Source organism: Sarcophilus harrisii, chromosome X (genome assembly GCF_902635505.1).
Source record: "Sarcophilus harrisii chromosome X, mSarHar1.11, whole genome shotgun sequence".
NCBI classification, from domain to species: Eukaryota; Metazoa; Chordata; class Mammalia; order Dasyuromorphia; family Dasyuridae; genus Sarcophilus; species Sarcophilus harrisii.
This window is the reverse complement of record NC_045432.1, coordinates 48,427,191-48,446,639: the sequence shown is the minus strand read 5'-3', so window position 1 is coordinate 48,446,639 and position 19,449 is coordinate 48,427,191. Positions and strand designations below refer to the sequence as shown.

Sequence of the window (19,449 nt, the reverse complement as noted above, 5' to 3'; positions counted from 1 at the left end):
TCCATGTTGGAATGTCTCCCTCGGTTCATTAGGAGACTCGTTGCATTGTTTAAACCAGGGCTTCTTCAACTGTCATGACTCTTGATCCTCTTTCACCCAAGACATTTTTATGCCACCCCTATGGGAGTCACAAGCTGCAGTTTAAGCAGCTTTGGTTTATATAGCTCTGTTATATTAGATTTGTTGCTTTGAACTCTACTCACAGAATATTAATCAGATTACCCAATTTGCTCATTCATCTGTAAAAGAAATCAAGAAAGGCACTGCCCTTCTTTTTTTCCCAAGAAAGTATCTGGAATGACAGTGAGAAAGCAAAGAGATTTGGGGGAGACACTCTATTAAAGATCCTGGAAGAAGGATGGATATTTCATGAATTCTGTACCTGCACTTAGCCAATGGTGCCTTCTTTTCCCCTAAGGCAATTGGGTTTAAGTGACTTGCCCAGGGTCACCCAGCTAGGAAGTGGTAAGTGTCTGAGGTTGGATTTGAACTCGGGTCCTCCTGACTTCAGGGCAGATGCTCTATTCACTGAGCTACCTAGCCGATTTTCACAGAAGACCCTGATACCATAAACCTGATAAAATGCCAGAACCCTTTGTAGTGAGGGACCAATGGGCTGAAGTAGAAGTTGCAAGAAAAAGATCATGACTAATTTGACCCCGCTTAATGGACTGCATATGTTGCCTTTAAGCACTTTTAGCTTTCACTATCACTTTTTAATCTTTCTGTCTGATAGCATGATTTCATTTGTAATGTGGCTGATTTTGTTCCAGCTTCTCGTTTGTCTTGTATGCATATTTTGATTTTTCATTTTTAAAATAAAATTGGATTGATATCATTTATTTTTCACATCCTCTACGTTTTCCTCCAAATACCCTCATTCCTACCAGGGAGCCATTCTTTATAATGAAAAAAAATTCAGCAAAACTAATCAACATATCTCAAAAGTCTGGTGGTCTTCCTTTTCATCTCTATTTTCTCCTGTATCCTTTTGTGGGTCCAATTTTCCTTATCACCTCCCAGCCTGCTCTGCTGACCCTCAGTACACTGCTGGTCTACCCGTACGTCGCTATTCTAAGCTGTTTCCATTTTGTAGGAATTGTCCAAGTTTTGATTCCACTCCCGAGGGAGCAACTGAGGCCCAGGGCAAATTGATGGGTGGCTTACTATTCATGTGACACATCTTCACGTTGGAGATGCTACTCCTACTACTACATCTTCTACTGGGGGGGATGAAGATCATAACAAATTCCTAATTAATATTTTAGTCAGAATAATACCAAGTTCCAGAGAAATCCAATTAGAACCTGGCATTAGGGCAGATTTAAGGGCATAAATTCTATTCATTATTCAGGTAGGATCTATTTTATAGTAAGTGGCTGTTTTGTGGCTTACACATCATGACTTGCTCTTTCCAAATAAATTCAAATTTATTAAATACACTATATACAGATATCTTGGTGCTGGGGAGGCAAGAATAAAATTAGTTTTCGCCCTCTTGTTCTCGATACTCGGGTCAGGAGGATGGGGAGGGGAAGACACAAATAGGTCCATGTCTATTGGAGGAAGGAAGAGAAAATTAAGACTTATGAAGATGGGGAAAGGCCCGAAGTGGCCCCCGAGGTGGGACTTGACTAAAGTTTGGGCTGAGGGGAAAAGATGGCATGTGACGTTCTGTGAAAAGACATAGAGGAAGTAGAAAGCAAAGCAGTCTTGGGGGAATAGGAAGTATGCAAAGGTGAGTAACGTGAGGTCTGTCGGAGCCCCGGCTGGGCAGGACTTTGAATGTTTGAGGCAGACTGTGCTCTTCTAGAGGTGATGGGCAGGCTACTACAGATTACTGAGTCGCCAAGTAACACACATTGGAGCTGAAATAGTTGCTTTGGACAACTGTGTAGAGGATGTACGGGAGAAAGTGAGAGACTAGAAGCAGGAAGCCCATCTGGGACACTATTGGTATTGTCCAGGTGAGAGATTGGGGGCTTCTTTTACAATGGGAGGTGCTGGTGTGAGAGGAGAGAAGGCCATGGATACAGGAGATATTCTGAAAGTCACTCTGATAAGATTTGGCGACTGACTGGCCCTTGAGAATTTCTTGATCGTAATCGCAGCTCTCCAACTCTTACTCGCCTGCAGGATCCAATCACCACCCTTCCTCAGGAACAATCAGTCAAATCGCTGTGCCCTCGAAACTCATCTCCTACTTGGCACTTTAGAAGCCATGGACAAAATTGCTTTCTGCAATCAGTCTCTTCCTACCCTACACCTTTAAAAGCATTTATCTCTTAACTTACTTGCCATCAAGGAATCCTAATAAAAAGCTTTTTACCTCAGGACTGATTCCTGCATCAAAGTTCTCTTTAGAGGGAAATCAATAGACCATTTGAAACAGTGAAATTTTTCAATAATGTCCCTCCCTATTCTTTGATCATCTAAAATCAGGAATTGAATTATTTTTTCAACCCTCTGAGTCATTTCTCCCACCCCCTTCACCCACTTAAGTTGCAAGATCGATTTTCATCATCACCAAGTCTGCTTCTTGGGGAGGGGCAGCCCCGGCATCTTCCTGGGGAAAAAGAACAATTGCATCGATGTGAGCATGTTTATTTGGGAAGAGCCCCCAGCCCCAGCAGGAACCCAAAATGCACTTGAGCCATTTGAGCCACCCGTTACATGCGGGCAGAGCAGTGATGTAGGTCAGTCACAAGTTTTTAGCATGTAGCCCCCAAAAAGTATAGATTTACTTTCTTGAATGGAGTTGAATTTACTTGAAGTTTTAAGTTGTTAATAATCAAAGTAGATGTGTGGCTTAATGAATAGAGCTCTGGACAAGATCTAGCCTCAAGTGCTTACTAGGTTTCTGATTCTGGGAAACCACTTAACCTCTCTTAGCCTCAGTTTCCAATAAAATGGAAATCATGATATCACCTACTTCCCCCAGATAGTTATAAGGATAAAATGCTAATGATATCAATACTTACTATACACATATGTATAACCACACATAAGTAGTGTTCACATTCATTGTAAAGCACACAAAATGTAAAAATTTTTAAAAAGGAATCGATGAAGGGGAAATACTACTACGAGTCACTGGAGTTTATTCAGTATGGGGGTGACGGGATTAGACCTAAGTTTTAGGGAAATGACTTTGTGGAAACTGAAGGGGACAGACGAGGGAAATGCACCCGGATGATGAAATCCCTGACAATAATAAAGACATTTGGAAAGAGGGCAGGTCGGAGTGGGGACAGGGATAATGTAAGGAGATCTTCTGTGTACGACCCAGCTACTCCTATGTCATTTTGTCAAAGTCACCATTCTACTCAATCTATGGCTCCTTGGTCAGTACCCTAGAACAAAGATTACCTATATTTTTGAGAAGCACCTGCTGCATCTGTGAGGTATTCTGGGGGCAGGTATCTGAGGAGGGGGTAGATTTTCTCAATGATACTCATGCAGTGGCTGTTGCTGTGGTCACACCCAAGGCAAGACAGTATTAGAGCATGTACCCCACGACTGCCAAGTGCGAGAGAACGTGATGGAACCCATATTCTTACCCCATTGGTGTTCGAGTACCTAGTACCCCCTCCCGATTTCACTAGGAGTCAAGACAGCCCTTGTTTGTCTACTGTCTCCAAAACTCCTGCTCCATTCTATCTCCTAGGTTTGCTAAATATGGAACTTATTGCTTAAATTTCATGATTCTTAGATTATTTTTCCTTGTTCTCTCTTTAGGGTCAATGACTTGGTTTGTAAAGTTCTGAGGTATATTCAATTTTGTTCTTAAAATATTTTTCTTCCTTGCTCTCTTATATAATTTGTAACCAAATTTCATGTAAATTTAATAAGATGGGATAGCCACAGAGATTCTGTTGGAGTGCAAAGACAAGATATAGATAATCTTCTGATAATAGATGAATGAATAGTTACTGAAATGTTCTGATCGGATTTATTTTTAGGCCAATTAGTACTATTTTTTTTTACCTCAATGTGAATGTAATTTAAAATAGTTTGAAGTAAAACTTAGTCATGTCCTACAACCCAAATAACATCAAAAACATATGTTGTACATAATAGTGAAAACAATAATCATTTTTGAGGTTTAAGATAAGAAAATACCATCTTCATGGCATTCTTATTCAAAGATAAATTTTGTTTTAGGTAAATGTTCTCATTGAACTTGTAATCACCGGATTAACTTGGATTTGATGCGGAAATGTCAAGCTTCATAGTTTGGTACTATTTCCATACTGTTTCAGGGATTTGCAAATGGGATTAAAAGAAAAATACTTTTAAAAATTGGATATTTTATTGATATCTTCTACTTTAACATCAGGTAGATTTCTCCTGTACTGCTGTTCTTCCCGTTTCCCAAAGAGACAACAATGATGATATATTTTAATGTAAGAAAAAAAGAGGAAAATGAAAAAAATAGTAAAATTGGTCAATACATAAATCTGACATTCTATTCAATATTTTATACACATCTCTCTATCCCCCTCCTTGACCCTCAATGCTGCAAAGGATTTGTCAAAAGGGATTCTGCTTATATTTCTTCTTTGAGACCAAGATTTTTCTTTGTAAATTTATAAAATTCGTTTTTATCATTTGGCGGTCGCTCTTTCCGTTTACATCGTTTTGGTCATTGCGTGCGGTATTTCTACACTCCGATGACTTCACTTTGCATCATTGGTGCGGTGTGTCCTTCTGTGCTTCTCTGTAATATTTATTGTTTCTCATAAGTCAGCAGTATTCCTCTTCCTTTATCAGCATTTTAGTGATTCCCCGCCTGATAGACATCTACCTTCTTTGCAAACACAAAGTGTGTCGCAGTAGATATTTTTCACATAGAGAGCCTATACGTTTGTGGTCGATATCTGTGGGGTGCATGGCCAGTAGTGAAATCCGCAGGTGAAAGAGTAGGAATGCTATAGCTGCATTTTTTTCCTATCCTTCCAAATGGTAGTAATTCAGTTCTATCAAATGCATAGTGATGCCTGTCATTTTTTTGTTTTTTTAGTTTTGGAATCAGAGGACTTGGGTTCAAATGTCTCCTTTCATTTATTAATTGTATGATTTTTTTTTTAATTTTTAAATTTTTTATTTATTTATTTAATTTATTATTTATTTAATTTTAAATTTTTTAAAATAACTTTTTATTGCCAGAACCCATGCCAGGGTAATTTTTTTACAGCATTATCCCTTGCACTCATTTCTGTTCCAGTTTTTCCCCTCCCTTCCTCCACCCCCTCCCCCAGATGGCAAGCAGTCCTATACATGTTAAATAGGTTACAGTAGATCTTAGATATAATATATGTGTGCAGAACCGAACAGTTCTCTTGTTGCTCAGGGAGAATTGGATTCAGAAGGTAGAAATAACCCGGGAAGAAAAACAAAAATGCAAGCAGTTTACATTCATTTCCCAGTGTTCTTTCTTTGGGTGTAGCTGCTTCTGTCCATCCTTGATCAATTTAAACTGATTCTCTTTGTGGAAGAAATCCACTTCCATCAGAATACATCCTCATACAGTATCGTTGTTGAGGTATATAATGATCTCCTGGTTCTGCTCATTTCACTCAGAATCAGTTCATGTAAGTCTCTCCAAGCCTCTCTGTTTTCATCCTGCTGGTCATTTCTTACAGAACAATCATATTCCATAACATTCATATACCACAATTTACCCAACCATTCTCCAATTGGTGGGCATCCACTCAGTTTCCAGTTTCTAGCCACTACAAAAAGAGCTGCCACAAACATTCTTGCACATACAGGTCCCTTTCCTTCCTTCAGTGTCTCTTTGGGATATAAGCCCAGTAGAGACACTGCTGGATCAAAGGGTATGAACAGTTTAATAACTTTTTGAGCATAGTTCCAAATTGCTCTCCAGAATGGCTGGATGTGTTCACAATTTCACCAACAATGTATCAGTGTTCCAGTTTTCCCACATCCCCTCCAAGATTCCGCATTATCTTTTCCTCTCATCTTAGCCAATCTGACAGGAGTGTAGTGGTATCTCAGAGTTGTCTTAATTTGCATTTCTCTGATCAATAGTGATTTGGAACACTCTTTCATATGAGTGGTAATAGTTTCAATTTCATCATCTGAGAATTGTCTGTTCATACCCTTTGACCATTTAGCAATTGGAGAATGGCTTGATTTCTTATAAATTAGAGTCAATTCTCTCTATATTTTGGAAATGAGGCCTTTATCAGAACCTTTGACTGTAAAAATATTTTCCCAGTTTATTATTTACCTTCTAATCTTTCCTGCATTAGTTTTGTTTTTACAAAAACTTTTCAATTTGATATAATCAAAATTTTCTATTTTATAGTCAATAGTGATCTCTAGTTCTTCTTTGGTCATAAATTCCTTCCTCTCCCACAGGTCTGAGAGGTAAACTATCCTATGCTCTTCTGTTATATTTCCCAATATATTGAGTATGGGAGAAATCTAAAAAGCTATTCTGATTTGCATTTTCTCATTATTAGAAGTTTGGAACAGTCTTTAAATATGATTATTAATGCTCTTGAGCACTTCCTTCATATCTTTTGACCACATAGCCAGTGGAGAATGCCTTTTTGTCTTGTGTATTACTGTTAGCCGTAATCTAATAACAGTGAATATTGTTACATAGTTCTTGAAGGTTGTTGCAAAGGACTTTATAGATACTCATTCGATTCGTCAACTGCCCTGGAAGCTAGGCGATAGTATCGTCTTCATTTTATGGACAGGAAAGCTGAAGCAGACTGAGGTGACTCTTGTCTATTCCCGGTGTCTTTTCTCTTTTTTATGATATTTTTTTAGGCATTAAGAGATGTGTGATGAGCTTTCCTCTACAGTGAGTTAGACAAATTCCTCCTCCTATTAGATTATTTATTTATTAATCTATATATAATATAGATTATTATTTATTAGATAAATGTAATCTCCCTCTTTATCTAATTTTCTTATTAATAATAGTTTTCAGATGATCTCCTTTGATCCTCACAACATCTTTGTGGTAAAGGAGAAATGCTAAGGGGTTCGGAAATTCTGATTTATTATCAGGAAATGTTTGAGTAAGTTCCTTTTTCAGTGGAGGGGAGGGGAGGGAAAGAATATAGCTTCTCAGCTGTATCTATTCTTCTCCAACCCCCTCCCCAAGTTCTAAGGTGCCTCCAAATTTTCACCTTAGAAACTGAAGGGTTGAAGGGGCTTTGAAGCCCTTGCACCTGTCACACTGACTATAAAGGGTTTTCCTTGCTGGGGTCTACATCCCCATTAGTTCTTAGCTCCACCCTGCCCCCACAGCTGATCCTACAAGGCAAGCAGCCCTCACAAGCCTAATTGGGCTCCAGAAAGAAATGGGTTCCTTACTCAGTTCCTCAACAAACTGCGGCCTTGGTCTCACTGGCACTTACACTAGGCAATTGCACTCTAAGGAATTGGGGAAGGGTGGGAGATCCCAGTGGCCAGAGAATGGGGAAAGGAGAGAAACTCCGGAGGTGAGCAGCTAAGGGAAGGAAGTGTGTGAAGGGGAGGGGAGTGTGGAAGGTGGGGAGAGAAAAAAAGCGAGGATGCCACCATTCTGGACAGTGATTTGGAACGATGCTCACAAAGTTATCAAACTGTGCATACCCTTTGACCCAGCAGTGCTACTACTGGGCTTATACCCCAAGGAGATAGTAAAGAAGGGAAAGGGACCTGTATGTGCCAAAATGTTTGTGGCAGCCCTCTTTGTAGTGACCGGAAACTGAGTGGATGCCCATCAACTGGAGAATGGTTGGGTAAATTGTGGTATATGAATATTATGGAATGTTATTGTTCTGTAAGAAATGACCAGCAGGATGATTTCAGAGAGGCCTGGAGAGACTTACGTGAACTGAGGCCGAGTGAAATGAGCAGAACCAGGAGATCATTGTACATGGCAGTAACAAGATTATATGATGATCAAATCTGATGGACGTGGCTCCCTTCAACAATGAGATGATTCAAACCAGTGCCAATTGATCAATGATGGACAGAACAGCTACACCCAAAGAAAGAACACTGGGAAATGAATGTAAATTGTTTGCATTTTTGTTTTTCTTCCCGGGTTATTTTTACCTTCTGAATCCAGTTCTTCCTGTGCAACAAGAGAACTGTTCATTTCTGCACACATATATTGTATCTAGGATATACTTTAATATGTTTACCATGTATAACACTGCCTGCCATCTAGAGGAGGGAGGGAAGGGAAAAGTGGGAACAGAAGTAAGTGCAAGGGACAATGTTGAAAAATTACCCATGCATGTGTTCTGTCAATAAAAAGCTATAATTAAAGAAAAGAATGAATGGATTTCTTTAAAGGATAGCTGCTTATAACTTCATCTGGGGCAACAGATCGGTATTTGGTCCCAAGAGGTAGCTTTAGCAAGAAGCTCAACTGGGCACCTTCCTCCTAGGCTATTCTCAAGCAAGTACTTGAACAGGATGGCTCTTTCCCAGGCTTACTGCATATGTACCAAATTTGGGTTAAAGGTATACCTGTCTCTACCCCAGCTGAGAACACTGGAATGGGTGAAAAGGCTGGATTTTGAATGGAGAACGGGTGAAATGGCAATTGCTGTGTTTTCCCCCCTCTTTCTGCCAAGGATCTAGCATTAATAACTTGTTCCCCCCAGGAAGGCATGGGACTGAAGCCCTATTCCTAGAAAGAGAAGAATGTTGGGGGCAGGCATGTTCCAAGACTCATCCAGCTATGCTTTAATAAACAGGAAACTTTGGGACAGGCAAGTTTTTAGGGACTCAGAGTTTGCCTGAAGATTTCTAGAATTTAAAGTTAAGTCTTTAGGGAGCTTGAGACCACTAATCCCACAATCCAAGAGGTCTAGACCACTTGTATCAAATTCAAGCGGACATAAGGATAAGGATCTCCTGTTATTGTCTATGTCTCACTGTATATGTATTTTGCTAAAAATTCCCCAATTACATTTTCATCTGGACTGTATCGTTGACCCCCCTTACTTAAGAGAAAAGCCATGGTCTCCCGGTCTTGAGATTAAGCCTTGAACTGAAGATCCACCATGTCTGTACTAATAATTTGAGGAACAGCAAAATTTAAAGTTTCAGTGACTTGAGGTTCCGGAACCTTATAACTACTATTCTGGAAATTTTATTAGCAGTGCTTAGGAGCTAGGGGGTCAAGGGACTTATACCCTGAAATCTTTAAATGACTCCAAGTCTTGAACTTTTGACACTTAGATAGAAATCTACATTTTAAATGACTCGGGATTTTTCATGTAGCCCTACCTATGGGTAGAGGTTTTGTTGAAAAGTTGCTTCTGTACAGCAGGATCGACCCCAGACTTTGTCTCTGCCAGTCTTCATAGGCCAGCAACGGATCTTACTTTGTCATCTTGAGGTTTGAGATTAGCATTTGCAGTGAGAGGTGACATTAGAGAGGGCAGCTTTCTCATAAATGGACAATTACATTCAGTAATTTAGGGAGGCAGCCTATATATTATCCTGAGAATGGCCATGGAAGAAGGAAGCTCCCCCATCATCTTCATAGAGAGTTGGGTATAGAGAAAATCCAGTCAAACTTCTTAGGAATAAAAAAGTAACCAGAACTATAAGTTTTACTTATGTAAACTATAACACTCTAAGTTGGTATTTTTGCAAAAAAAAATTCCAATATCCCTTCTTTAATAGTTTTCTAACACATAAGAGAAGAATCTTCCCCAAGGGCTTTGTGGTAATAACTATTACTATACAGTTCTCATTTATTATAAATGGCTTCAGTTCATCAACAAGCATTACTAAGTGTTTATCTTGTTTCAACTGTTCTGCCAGGCACGTAGGCTACAAAACCCAGAAAGCCTTTCATGTCAAAGAGAATTTCAGAAGAAAGAATCTCTTCATCAAGAGTAAGTGAAGATGAACTTTGAATGGAAAAGCAGTGAGAGAGTAGAATGGGTAGCAACTCTAATCCAGAGCAGAGTCTCAAGCAGTCACTTTAGTCCCTGGTGAACCAGAACAATGTGCAAGCGGGAGCTCCGTGCGGGACAGGTGTAGAGTTTTAAGAGAGAGATACAAGGCTTTGGATAGATGGGAACAGCTCTGACTAAAGGAGAATCAGGAGCTTGTGAGAGGCCAAAAGACCCAAATCCACAGGAGACTTGTTCCGCCCAAATTAGGGGATGACATTCTAAGATTAGGCTACAGAGCTCAATAAGGAGGTCTAGAAACTTAAGGTTTAATTTAGTGACCCAGAAACCAAACAATTCTAAGGGTAACCATAGGGATCTAGAAGGACAATTGAAACCTGCACTAAGTGCTGGAGGAGGGCAGAAGTTATGCCGTAGCAGGTTTGGAAATGGTGTGAAGGCCTCATTCCAGGCAAGGTAAGAGAAAGTTTATTGATTGGAGCCTGGCTTTTCTCAGAGAGAGTCTGGCTGATGATCAAAGTACAAGGAGCTTACTTTGGAAATGGTGGTCTGAAAGTGATTCAAGACCCCAAGGATTAAATTCAAAGCCGTGGGCTCTAAGACATGGAGATCCAAGTCCCCAGAATAACATGTACCTAGACCAAGTGAGAGCTAAGGAATCACAGCCCTTATACTTTCAGAGGGAGACTCCATGAGTGATTTAGATTTGAGAACTGCAATGCTGTAACTCAAGTCAAGATCCTTGGCTCTCTGATCTACGTTATTAGCACAATGCAAAAAGAGAAGATGACAGAACTCACCTATGCCGAGAGGCTTGAGTAGAGTTTGGAGCCTTGTTGGGCAGCTACCCAGATGATAGAGCAGGGAGCCACAAGAGGACTGTTGACATTCCTCCGCAAGCAGTGGTAAGGCTTGATATCCCATCAACTCCCTTGTTTTCAGTGAGCGAGAAGCACTGAATCTTCAGCAGGGTAGAATTGGAGCCTAAGAAGAGAAGGAGAAAAATGTTCATGCTTCTCGTCAGCATGCACTCATTTCACAATCTGGCCTCGAAGGCTTCAGCATCCTGCTTCTTACATGCTCTGGAGCCAACAGACAGTCTCTGGCCACTCGTGCTCACTCTTTTGGGCCCCACATTCAGCACCCTCCAGAGGCAGATGCTATCAAAGGTTAGCCAGCTTGCCCAGGGTGGGTCCTAGATCCACAAGGACTTTGGAAGAAGTTAGCATTAGCACAGAATAGGGAAAAGGGGGGAGGTTGGAAGAAATACATAGAAAGCTGGCTCAGGCTTCTTGAAGAAATTACTAGGGAAAAATAACAACTGCCAAAAGACCAGAAAACGTGGAAGAAGCAGTGCAGCCCAGCTCCCCCAACAAAGATTTAGAAAGAATGCCAGACTGAGTAGTGATTGCCAAAACAAAGGAAAATCACAGCAAGTCCATTTTCCATCCCAAGAGAACTTAGACAATCCACATCCAAATGCCCAGTACAGGGGTAAGCTCTGCTTCTCTTACTCCAGAGGAAATTCATGGGCTCGGGCTGCCCATGGAAGTTCCACCTATGTTACTTAGACACTAACTGGAGTCTGAAAAGTCCAAGATGGCAGCCAGACAGCATCCTCTATTAGACCCCATGTGGCCCTTAGAAATTAATGATTTCATGATATGTGAAATATAATTACAAGGTCAAAGGAAAGGAAGGTATCTCATAGAAAAATGATTTAAAACATCAAGGAGAGATACCTTAAATATTCCTACACCTTCAAGGCCAGATTGTGAAACTTTCTCCTTTCTCAGGCTCAAATTGCACTCAGCTTAAGATGGCTCTTCTGAACAGCCATCTTTCCCTTGCAAACAGGAACTAATGAAACAATGACTCATCAGCTATCTGGAAAGCATGTCAGCAGTCAGTTTGTGACACTCTTTCATATAGAGATCTACTCAGCTATGCTATAACTGGACTGACCCCCCCCCCAAAAAAAAAAACACAAAACCAAGAGCCTAGATGAAATACTTCCAGAAAACATGAAAGAAATAACAATTAAAAACTCAGGAACATCCTAGCCAAAATCTAGAGTTTCACATAAAATGCTGCAATCACTCAGAAAGAATTAAAACACTAATTATTCACAGTTAGGATCATGCAAGATCTAGCAACTACCACATAAAGCTAAACAGAGCATGGAATACAATATTCTACTAGGCCCAAGATCTAAAATTGCAACCAAGATTATCTTATCCAGAAAAATTGAACATAATCATAATGAAATAGATAACTTTCAAGCATTCCTGATGAAAAAAACTCACAGTTCAATACAAGTCAGGGAATAGAATGGACCATCTAAATATAGTGAGTTTGCTTCCTAATTGATTGTAATGGTGGATTTTTTGCTTCCAGTTCTTTCCTTTTAGATCATTCTCACACCCTACCTGTAAAGTTAAACTACTTTTATTTGTGATTACTCCCTTTCTAAATCTTCCCTTTCCTCCTTGTAAACTGCCATCCCAAAATCTGTGTGTATTCTACCTACTTTCTTTTGACAAATTCAGATAAAAGTGATAGCTACCTTTCTCTATTTGCACAGACTCGTACTTGAATACTCTGATTAAATAACAAATTTTCCCTAGGGTCTCTCTCTTCTTCCTCAAGATTATCAAAACATAATAAAAGCACCCCCGGGGATTTCTGTCTTCATTCCCTGATGACATTAGAGATCTAGGGAGCACACGTAATGGGAATAAACAAGAGAGCCTTGCCAAGAAGAAAAGGAAAACAAGGATATTCATTATTACTGCTAGTATTTAATGAATTGCTTGAAAGGCTAGCTGCAAAGGGAAAGAAGAAAAACACCGGTAGCGTTTTATGTGGATGATATGATAGAGAATCCTAGAGAGTCAACTAAAAATTTCATTGAAGCAAAGCTGAAGGATATAAATAAATCATCAGCATTTCTATTTAATTATTAACCAAAAAACCCAGCGAGGAGATTGGAAAAGAAATTCCATTTAAAATAGCTACTTTATATTTGGGAGTTTACCTACCAAGATATAAGAACTAGATGAAGCCAGTTTTTGGAGTAATATTATTCAGTGTTCAGGGGTCCAAAATGACAAAACTACTTAAATTAATTCACTCGGAGGGGAAGTCCTATAGAGATAGGGAAATAATGGGAAGGAATGAGTCTAACAGTCTTAGATTTCAGAGTAGATTATGAAGAAGCAATGATCAAAGTAAGTCAGTACTGGACGAGAAATAAGCCTATCAAAAGATCAGAAGCAAACCAACCCAACAGAAGCCCAGTGATAGATAAACCCAAAGATTTCAGCTACTAGAGCAAGAACTCATCTGTTTGGGCAGTAAGTGCTAAGAAAACCAGAAAGCTGCCTAAAAGTAGGCACAGATCACCATCTCACACTATTTATTAAGACATACCATCATGAGTTATGATACTTAGACAAAGTATAACATCCTAAATTAGAGGAAGAAATAAGAAATTACCCTATGAATGATGGCTAGCAGAATAATTCATAACTATAGCATAATTTGGATAACAAAATTTAAAAGCTTTTCTCAGAAATCAAATCAGTGCAGTTAAGATTATAAGGAAACACTTATCTATACAGGTATAATCTTTGCAGGAAATTTCTCTGGTATAGGACTCATATCTAAGTCAAATAAGAAACAAATATAGAACTATAATAACCCTTACCTGACTTAACCATCCAAGGAAATGAACAGGCAGTTCTCAAGGGAAGAAATCTAAGCTATCAACAGCCACATTTGAAAATGCTTCAATTCACTAATAATTAAACATAAATAAAAATTACTCCAGCAAGGTTGGAGCAAAATGAAAAAAAGGATGGAGGTGCTGTGAGAAAGTAGGGATATTAATGTACTATTAGTATAGTTGTAAAATTGGTTTGCCATGACACAAAGCAATTTGGATCTCTACTTAAAATGAGCTGCTAAACTGTGTATATTCTTTTGACCTACCAATATCACCACTAGGGCTATACTCCAAAGAAGATCAAAGAAAGGTTACCCACATGTAAAAAAAGTATATACTGTGCTATAAGAAAGGGGTGGTTCCAAAAAAACTGGGAGACTTAAGCACTCAGGTCATTTGCAACCACAACCATCATGTCAAAGGACCAAAGATGAAGAATGCTGCCCATCTCCTGCCAGAGAGGTGATAGACTAAAAATGCAAAATAAGATTTTTTTTTGCTTAAGAATTTTTGCCTTCCTTTTATAAATAAAATTTAATTTAAAAAGAAAATCAAGTTATAATTTGCATGCAAGATCCTGATAAATTACATTTTAAAAAGACATTACTTCTACTTAGGAAAAAAATTCCTACCAAATGTGAATCACACTTAGAGTTTTATGATACAGTAACTGACCCCTAGAGATTCTGATATTTAGGGAGCTCTGATGCCAAAGATCGACACTAAAGTCCAATCATATAAAGGAACTCTAGAGAGATGTGGAGAAGCATTGAGACTAACTGGCCCCAAAAAGATTTCCTTCTATCAGGAGAAATGACATGACTACATCTGAACAAAAATGCAAAAGATAGGCAAAAATATCTATGAAGTTATTTTGGGAAGGAAAGCCCTAGCTGCTGAAAGGCTCAAGAAAGGTACCAGCTGCTACAAGTAAAAATCTGTAATTCAGTGGTACCTGAGTAACACCAGGCAAAGAATTCAGTATTTGTCCAGGATGATGGATAAATAATTGTTTATGTGAATACCAGCTCACAAAAAATATACAGTGTATTATTACAAATAAGACAAGTTAATATGTATAATATAATATAATATAATAATATGTATAGCATATTAACATATATTACACATGATAGTATATACATGTATGATCTGCACATAAACATGTGTTGTTCCCATGTGACAGACAAACAGATAAGAGATATACAGAGTTGGAGAGGGGTTCAGCCAGATAGAATTAATAGAGAGATGAATAGGGTTAAAGGTGACAGATATATGCATACCCATATGTGTGAATATATATCATATAAACACACACACACACACACATATATATATATATATATATACATATATGGAAATAGAAATGGATATATGCACATGAGTTTTATATATACACAGACATTTGGAAAGACAAATGATAGGTATGAAAACTTTACACATCAAAAGATCCAGAGATGTAGATGTACTACACATAAAAAGAAATCTCTATGATCTCTATTGCTTCACAGAGTAAATAGAGAATGAGACAGATGGAATTAGGACGTTATAGAGGGAGCTAGATAGAGAGTTAGAGAATAAGTAAGACAGGAAAATAAGACACATAGGGAGAAAGATAGAGACTTGGAACCTTACATTTAGAAAGCTAGAGATGAAGACCTAAAGGCCCATTGTTTAGCACTAGAGACTTCACATATTGTAGATGCTTTCGGGGGGGGGGGGGTATAAATTAAGACAGTCATTTCATTTTGTTCTAATAATTAGGAGGAAATATTGTCTAAATGGATGACTATTTATTAGGTATTCTTACCACGCTAGCAAAAAAATTTATGAATAACCTAACTTACCACTCCAAGTAGGATTTATTGAAGGATATAACATGACAAGCCAGGCCCCGAGATGATAAAGAAGGGCATATGCACGTGACTAATTCAAACATTCCTCCTTGGTAAGGGACGATGGGTCTTTACGTCCTGTAAGTCCCAATGACTGTGGAGGATGAGCTGCAGGAAAACTTCAGAAGCATGGTCTTCAGCAACATAGACCTTTGGTCAAGTACAATGAGAGTCTGAGAAAGAAAGAAAAAAAATCACTTTTGTTTTCATTTAGCAGGCACAAGTCGGTCTTTTTCTCTCCCCCTCCCCTTACCCTCCAGAAATTTTTTAAATGAAAAAAAAAAAACTTTTTAAAAAAATTAGGGCTGAAATTCAGTTTTAAAAAGATTTAAAAGAAGAACTTAAAACAAACAAGAACATAGACCAGAAGTTTGGGATGAAGTTTGCCCAAGGAGGAAGGTATGAGTAGCTCCACCCAAACTAAAGAAGCACAATCCCTGGGTGTAGGCACTCCAAAACAAAGTCCTGTTTTTCTTCTGTTGGTTATGGCAACATGGAATCTTATCAACTACAACTTCAGAACTTTTTAATAGAATAAATAAAATCCCTGGAGTAAACAAAATTGCATTTGAAAGACTTTCACATCCAGAATAAACATAAGCAGCATGAACACCGAAATGAAAAACTAGTTATCTCTTCTGATCCCTTCAACTTGCCAAACCTCTGCAAAGCAAAAATTACATACCAAAGAAAAGCAGCTTTAACTGCATGTAAAAAAATTTGAAATACTAAATTAAAAAAGAAAAAGATTAAACAACCCAAGTCATAAACTGATGTTTACTGACTTAGAACTTACTTAACACCTCTTCCCCTGCCTTCTATGCTACCAACAGCAAGGCTATAAACTACCCGCTACATGAGCCCGGCCTTGCAACAAAAAGCTACCTCTCATACTCTGGTCCCCCCTATCTCTTCCCAGTGCTACAGAGACTCCAACTTTAGGATGCAGAAATTTCCTTAAATTGTGATGAATAGTTCCATTGCAGATGACCCTGTAGAATCTATCTAGGGATCCTGACTGTGCAAAGGCAGTTAATCCCCCAACAGCAGCATGGCAGTGGACCAACCTGCGCTTTCTCAACTGAGGAAATGGGTTAGGACATTCTGTTTGATGATTTAAGGAGGCAGGGCTGTGAAGCATTTTACTACATCTCCGTGAAAGCATAGCATCTAGCTGGGACCAGCACTGACCACAAAAGTCATTGGATCACAGATTTAGGCTAGTGCATCTTGAATTGTCCAGTGTGGAAGGAGACAAATACTGGGAGGTCCAGCCAAATAGGTCAGAAAATGAATAGGGGAAAATGAGGGTAACAGAGGCCTGATATTACCAAAGATTTCAGGAAGTAAACTCAACGAAAACACTCATGACACAAAGCAATATGACCTCTAGATCCAGTAAGTGGGGCAAGTCATCTAGGAATAAATACTGCGAAACAAAGGGAAATGATCCAACACTTGATGAGTCAGAAGACCCTGTTGAATGCAAGGAGAACATGGACCACAATACACTATTTCTGAGTGGTTCAAAAGAGAAATGAGAATCATAAGGGCAGAATTTATGATTTGCATAGCAAAAAAAAAATTACAGAATAGAAAACCTGGAATCTACAATAGCAAGTCTCACCAAGAAACAAGAAAGAAAACAGACTAGGAATGAAAATATACAGAAGTGAAGAAAAATCTAGAAGAGAAGCAAAAACAATAACTTAAAAGAAAATATGCTCACTATGCAAGAACGACATACTAATCTCAAAAACAGGCTACATAGAGACAGTATCATGGGTTTCCTGTAAGAACATGACAAGACAGAAACAATACAAGGGAAATGCCTAAACTTCAGAAAATACAAAATGAAACGTCCATTGTAAAAATTCACAAATCACCTTGAAGAAGGAAAAAAAAAAAAAACTTAAGCTTGCAAACTTTGACAAACATAGGGGTTAAATTGAACAATTCAGTTCAAAACAACTTCTTCTGATGATAAGAAAGACCTTCAAAGAGAAAGGAAAGGGAATTTGAATAACACAAAAGTAGTCTGTACCTATCAGAAAATGTGGGAGGGAATGGAATAATGTATTCCAAAGAGCAATGGAGTTCATGATGCAGCCCAGGGTCATCTACCTTGCAAATCTGAATTTAACCATAAATGAAAAAGCATGGATATTCAAAAGTAACAAGGTTTTTGAAATATTTTTTTAAAAAGAAAACCTGAAACAAAGTAATTATTTGCTTCACAAACACCTCAAACAATAAGAATGTGTGAGGAGTGAGTAAATGAAACAGTCAGGATCAATAACAGTAGCAGAGTGACAACAGAAGACCAAAAAGACTCTTATTTCAACAAAGAAATAGGGGTGAAAGTGCAAGTCTAGTGGAGGTAAGAATAAAGAGATAGGCCTGGGGCATTAGGAATTGAACCTGGAAACACCCTGCCTACAGGTGAATTTGTGTATGGGAACTATTACAACTTGGAAGTTTACATAAAAAAAGAAAGAAGGAAGAGACAGGAAGAGGAATGTGTGATGTGCCTAGATAAAATCAAGGGCTGGAAATGATGGGGGAAAGCCCAGCAGCAAGAAATAGAAAGAGAAATTATATTAAAAATACTTGTAGACAATATAAAATATTTGGATGTCTACCTGCTAAGACAAACCCAAGAACTATCTATATGAACACAATTCCAAAACACTTCTCATACAGATGAAGTCAGATCTAAACAACTGAAAAAATATCAATTGCTCAAGGGTAGGCTAAGCTAATTTAATAAAAATGATAATTCCATCTAAGTTGGTCTACTTGTTTAGTGCCATACCAATCAAACTGCCAAAAAAATTACTTTATAGAGCTAGACAAACTAATAACAAAACTCAGCTGGAGAAACAAAAGAGCAAAAATTATCAAGGAAATTAATGAGAGAAAATTCAATGGATGATGGCCTAGTAGTGCCAGACCTAAAACTCTATTTATTATGAAGCAGCAGTAATCAAAACTACTTGGTACTAGCTAAGAAATAGAGTGGTAGATCAGTGAAATGGGTTAGAAACACATAACACAATAATCAATGACTATAATAATCTAGTATTACATAAACCCCCAAACTCTAACTTTTGGGATAAAAACCCACTATTTCCCAAAAATTGCTGGGAAAACTAAAAAATAATGTCCAACTTGGCACAGACCTACATCTCATACCCCATACCAAAATAAAGTCAAAATGGCTACATGATTTGGACATAAAGTGTGACGCCACAAGCAAAGTAGGAGAGCAAGGGATCGTTTACCTATCAGATCTTTGGAGAAGAGTAATGTATGACCAAAGAAGAACTAGAGAACATCATGAAATGCAAAGTGAACAATTTTGACAATAAATTTTTAAAAATTTTACCCAACAAAACCCACACAAACAAGATTAAAAAGGAAGTACAAAGTTGGGAAAAGCAGGGAAAAGTTTTTACAACCAGTATTTCTGATAAAGGCCTCATTTCTAAAATATATTTTTAAAAAGTGTCAAATACAAGTCATTTCCCATCAGTCAAAGGATATGAACAATTCTTAGATGATAAAATTAAAGCCATTCATAATCATATGAAAAATTCTCTAAATCACTATTGATTAGAAAAATGCAAATTAAAACAACTCTGATATCACCTCACATCTATGAAATTGGTGAAGATGAGAGGAAAACATAATGATATCATCATAAAGGAAGAAACTGGACACCACATGTACAAAAACATAGTGGCTCTTTTTGTAGTGGCAAAGATTTAGAAAATGAGTAGATGTCCATCAATTGGGGATTTTCTAAATAAGTTATGTTATATGAAAGTAATGTAATATTATGGTTCTATAAAAAATGATAAATAAGCTGGTTTTAGAAAGGCCTGGAAATATTTACACGAACTGATGCTGAGCA

The 19,449-nt window shown here is 38.1% G+C and overlaps 1 protein-coding gene across 1 annotated transcript in view; it reads right to left on the bottom strand.

Moving 5' to 3' along the window:
* The window catches only part of LOC100930391 (transcription factor YY2-like), a 90,103-nt gene that overhangs the window by 38,491 nt on the left and 32,163 nt on the right, over window positions 1-19,449 (bottom strand). Inside the window, 3 exon segments of the mRNA XM_031945063.1 lie at window positions 3,389-3,471; window positions 10,712-10,895; window positions 15,486-15,706. Of these exon segments, the coding sequence (XP_031800923.1) occupies window positions 3,389-3,471; window positions 10,712-10,895; window positions 15,486-15,519 (301 nt within the window). The 5' untranslated portion in view covers window positions 15,520-15,706.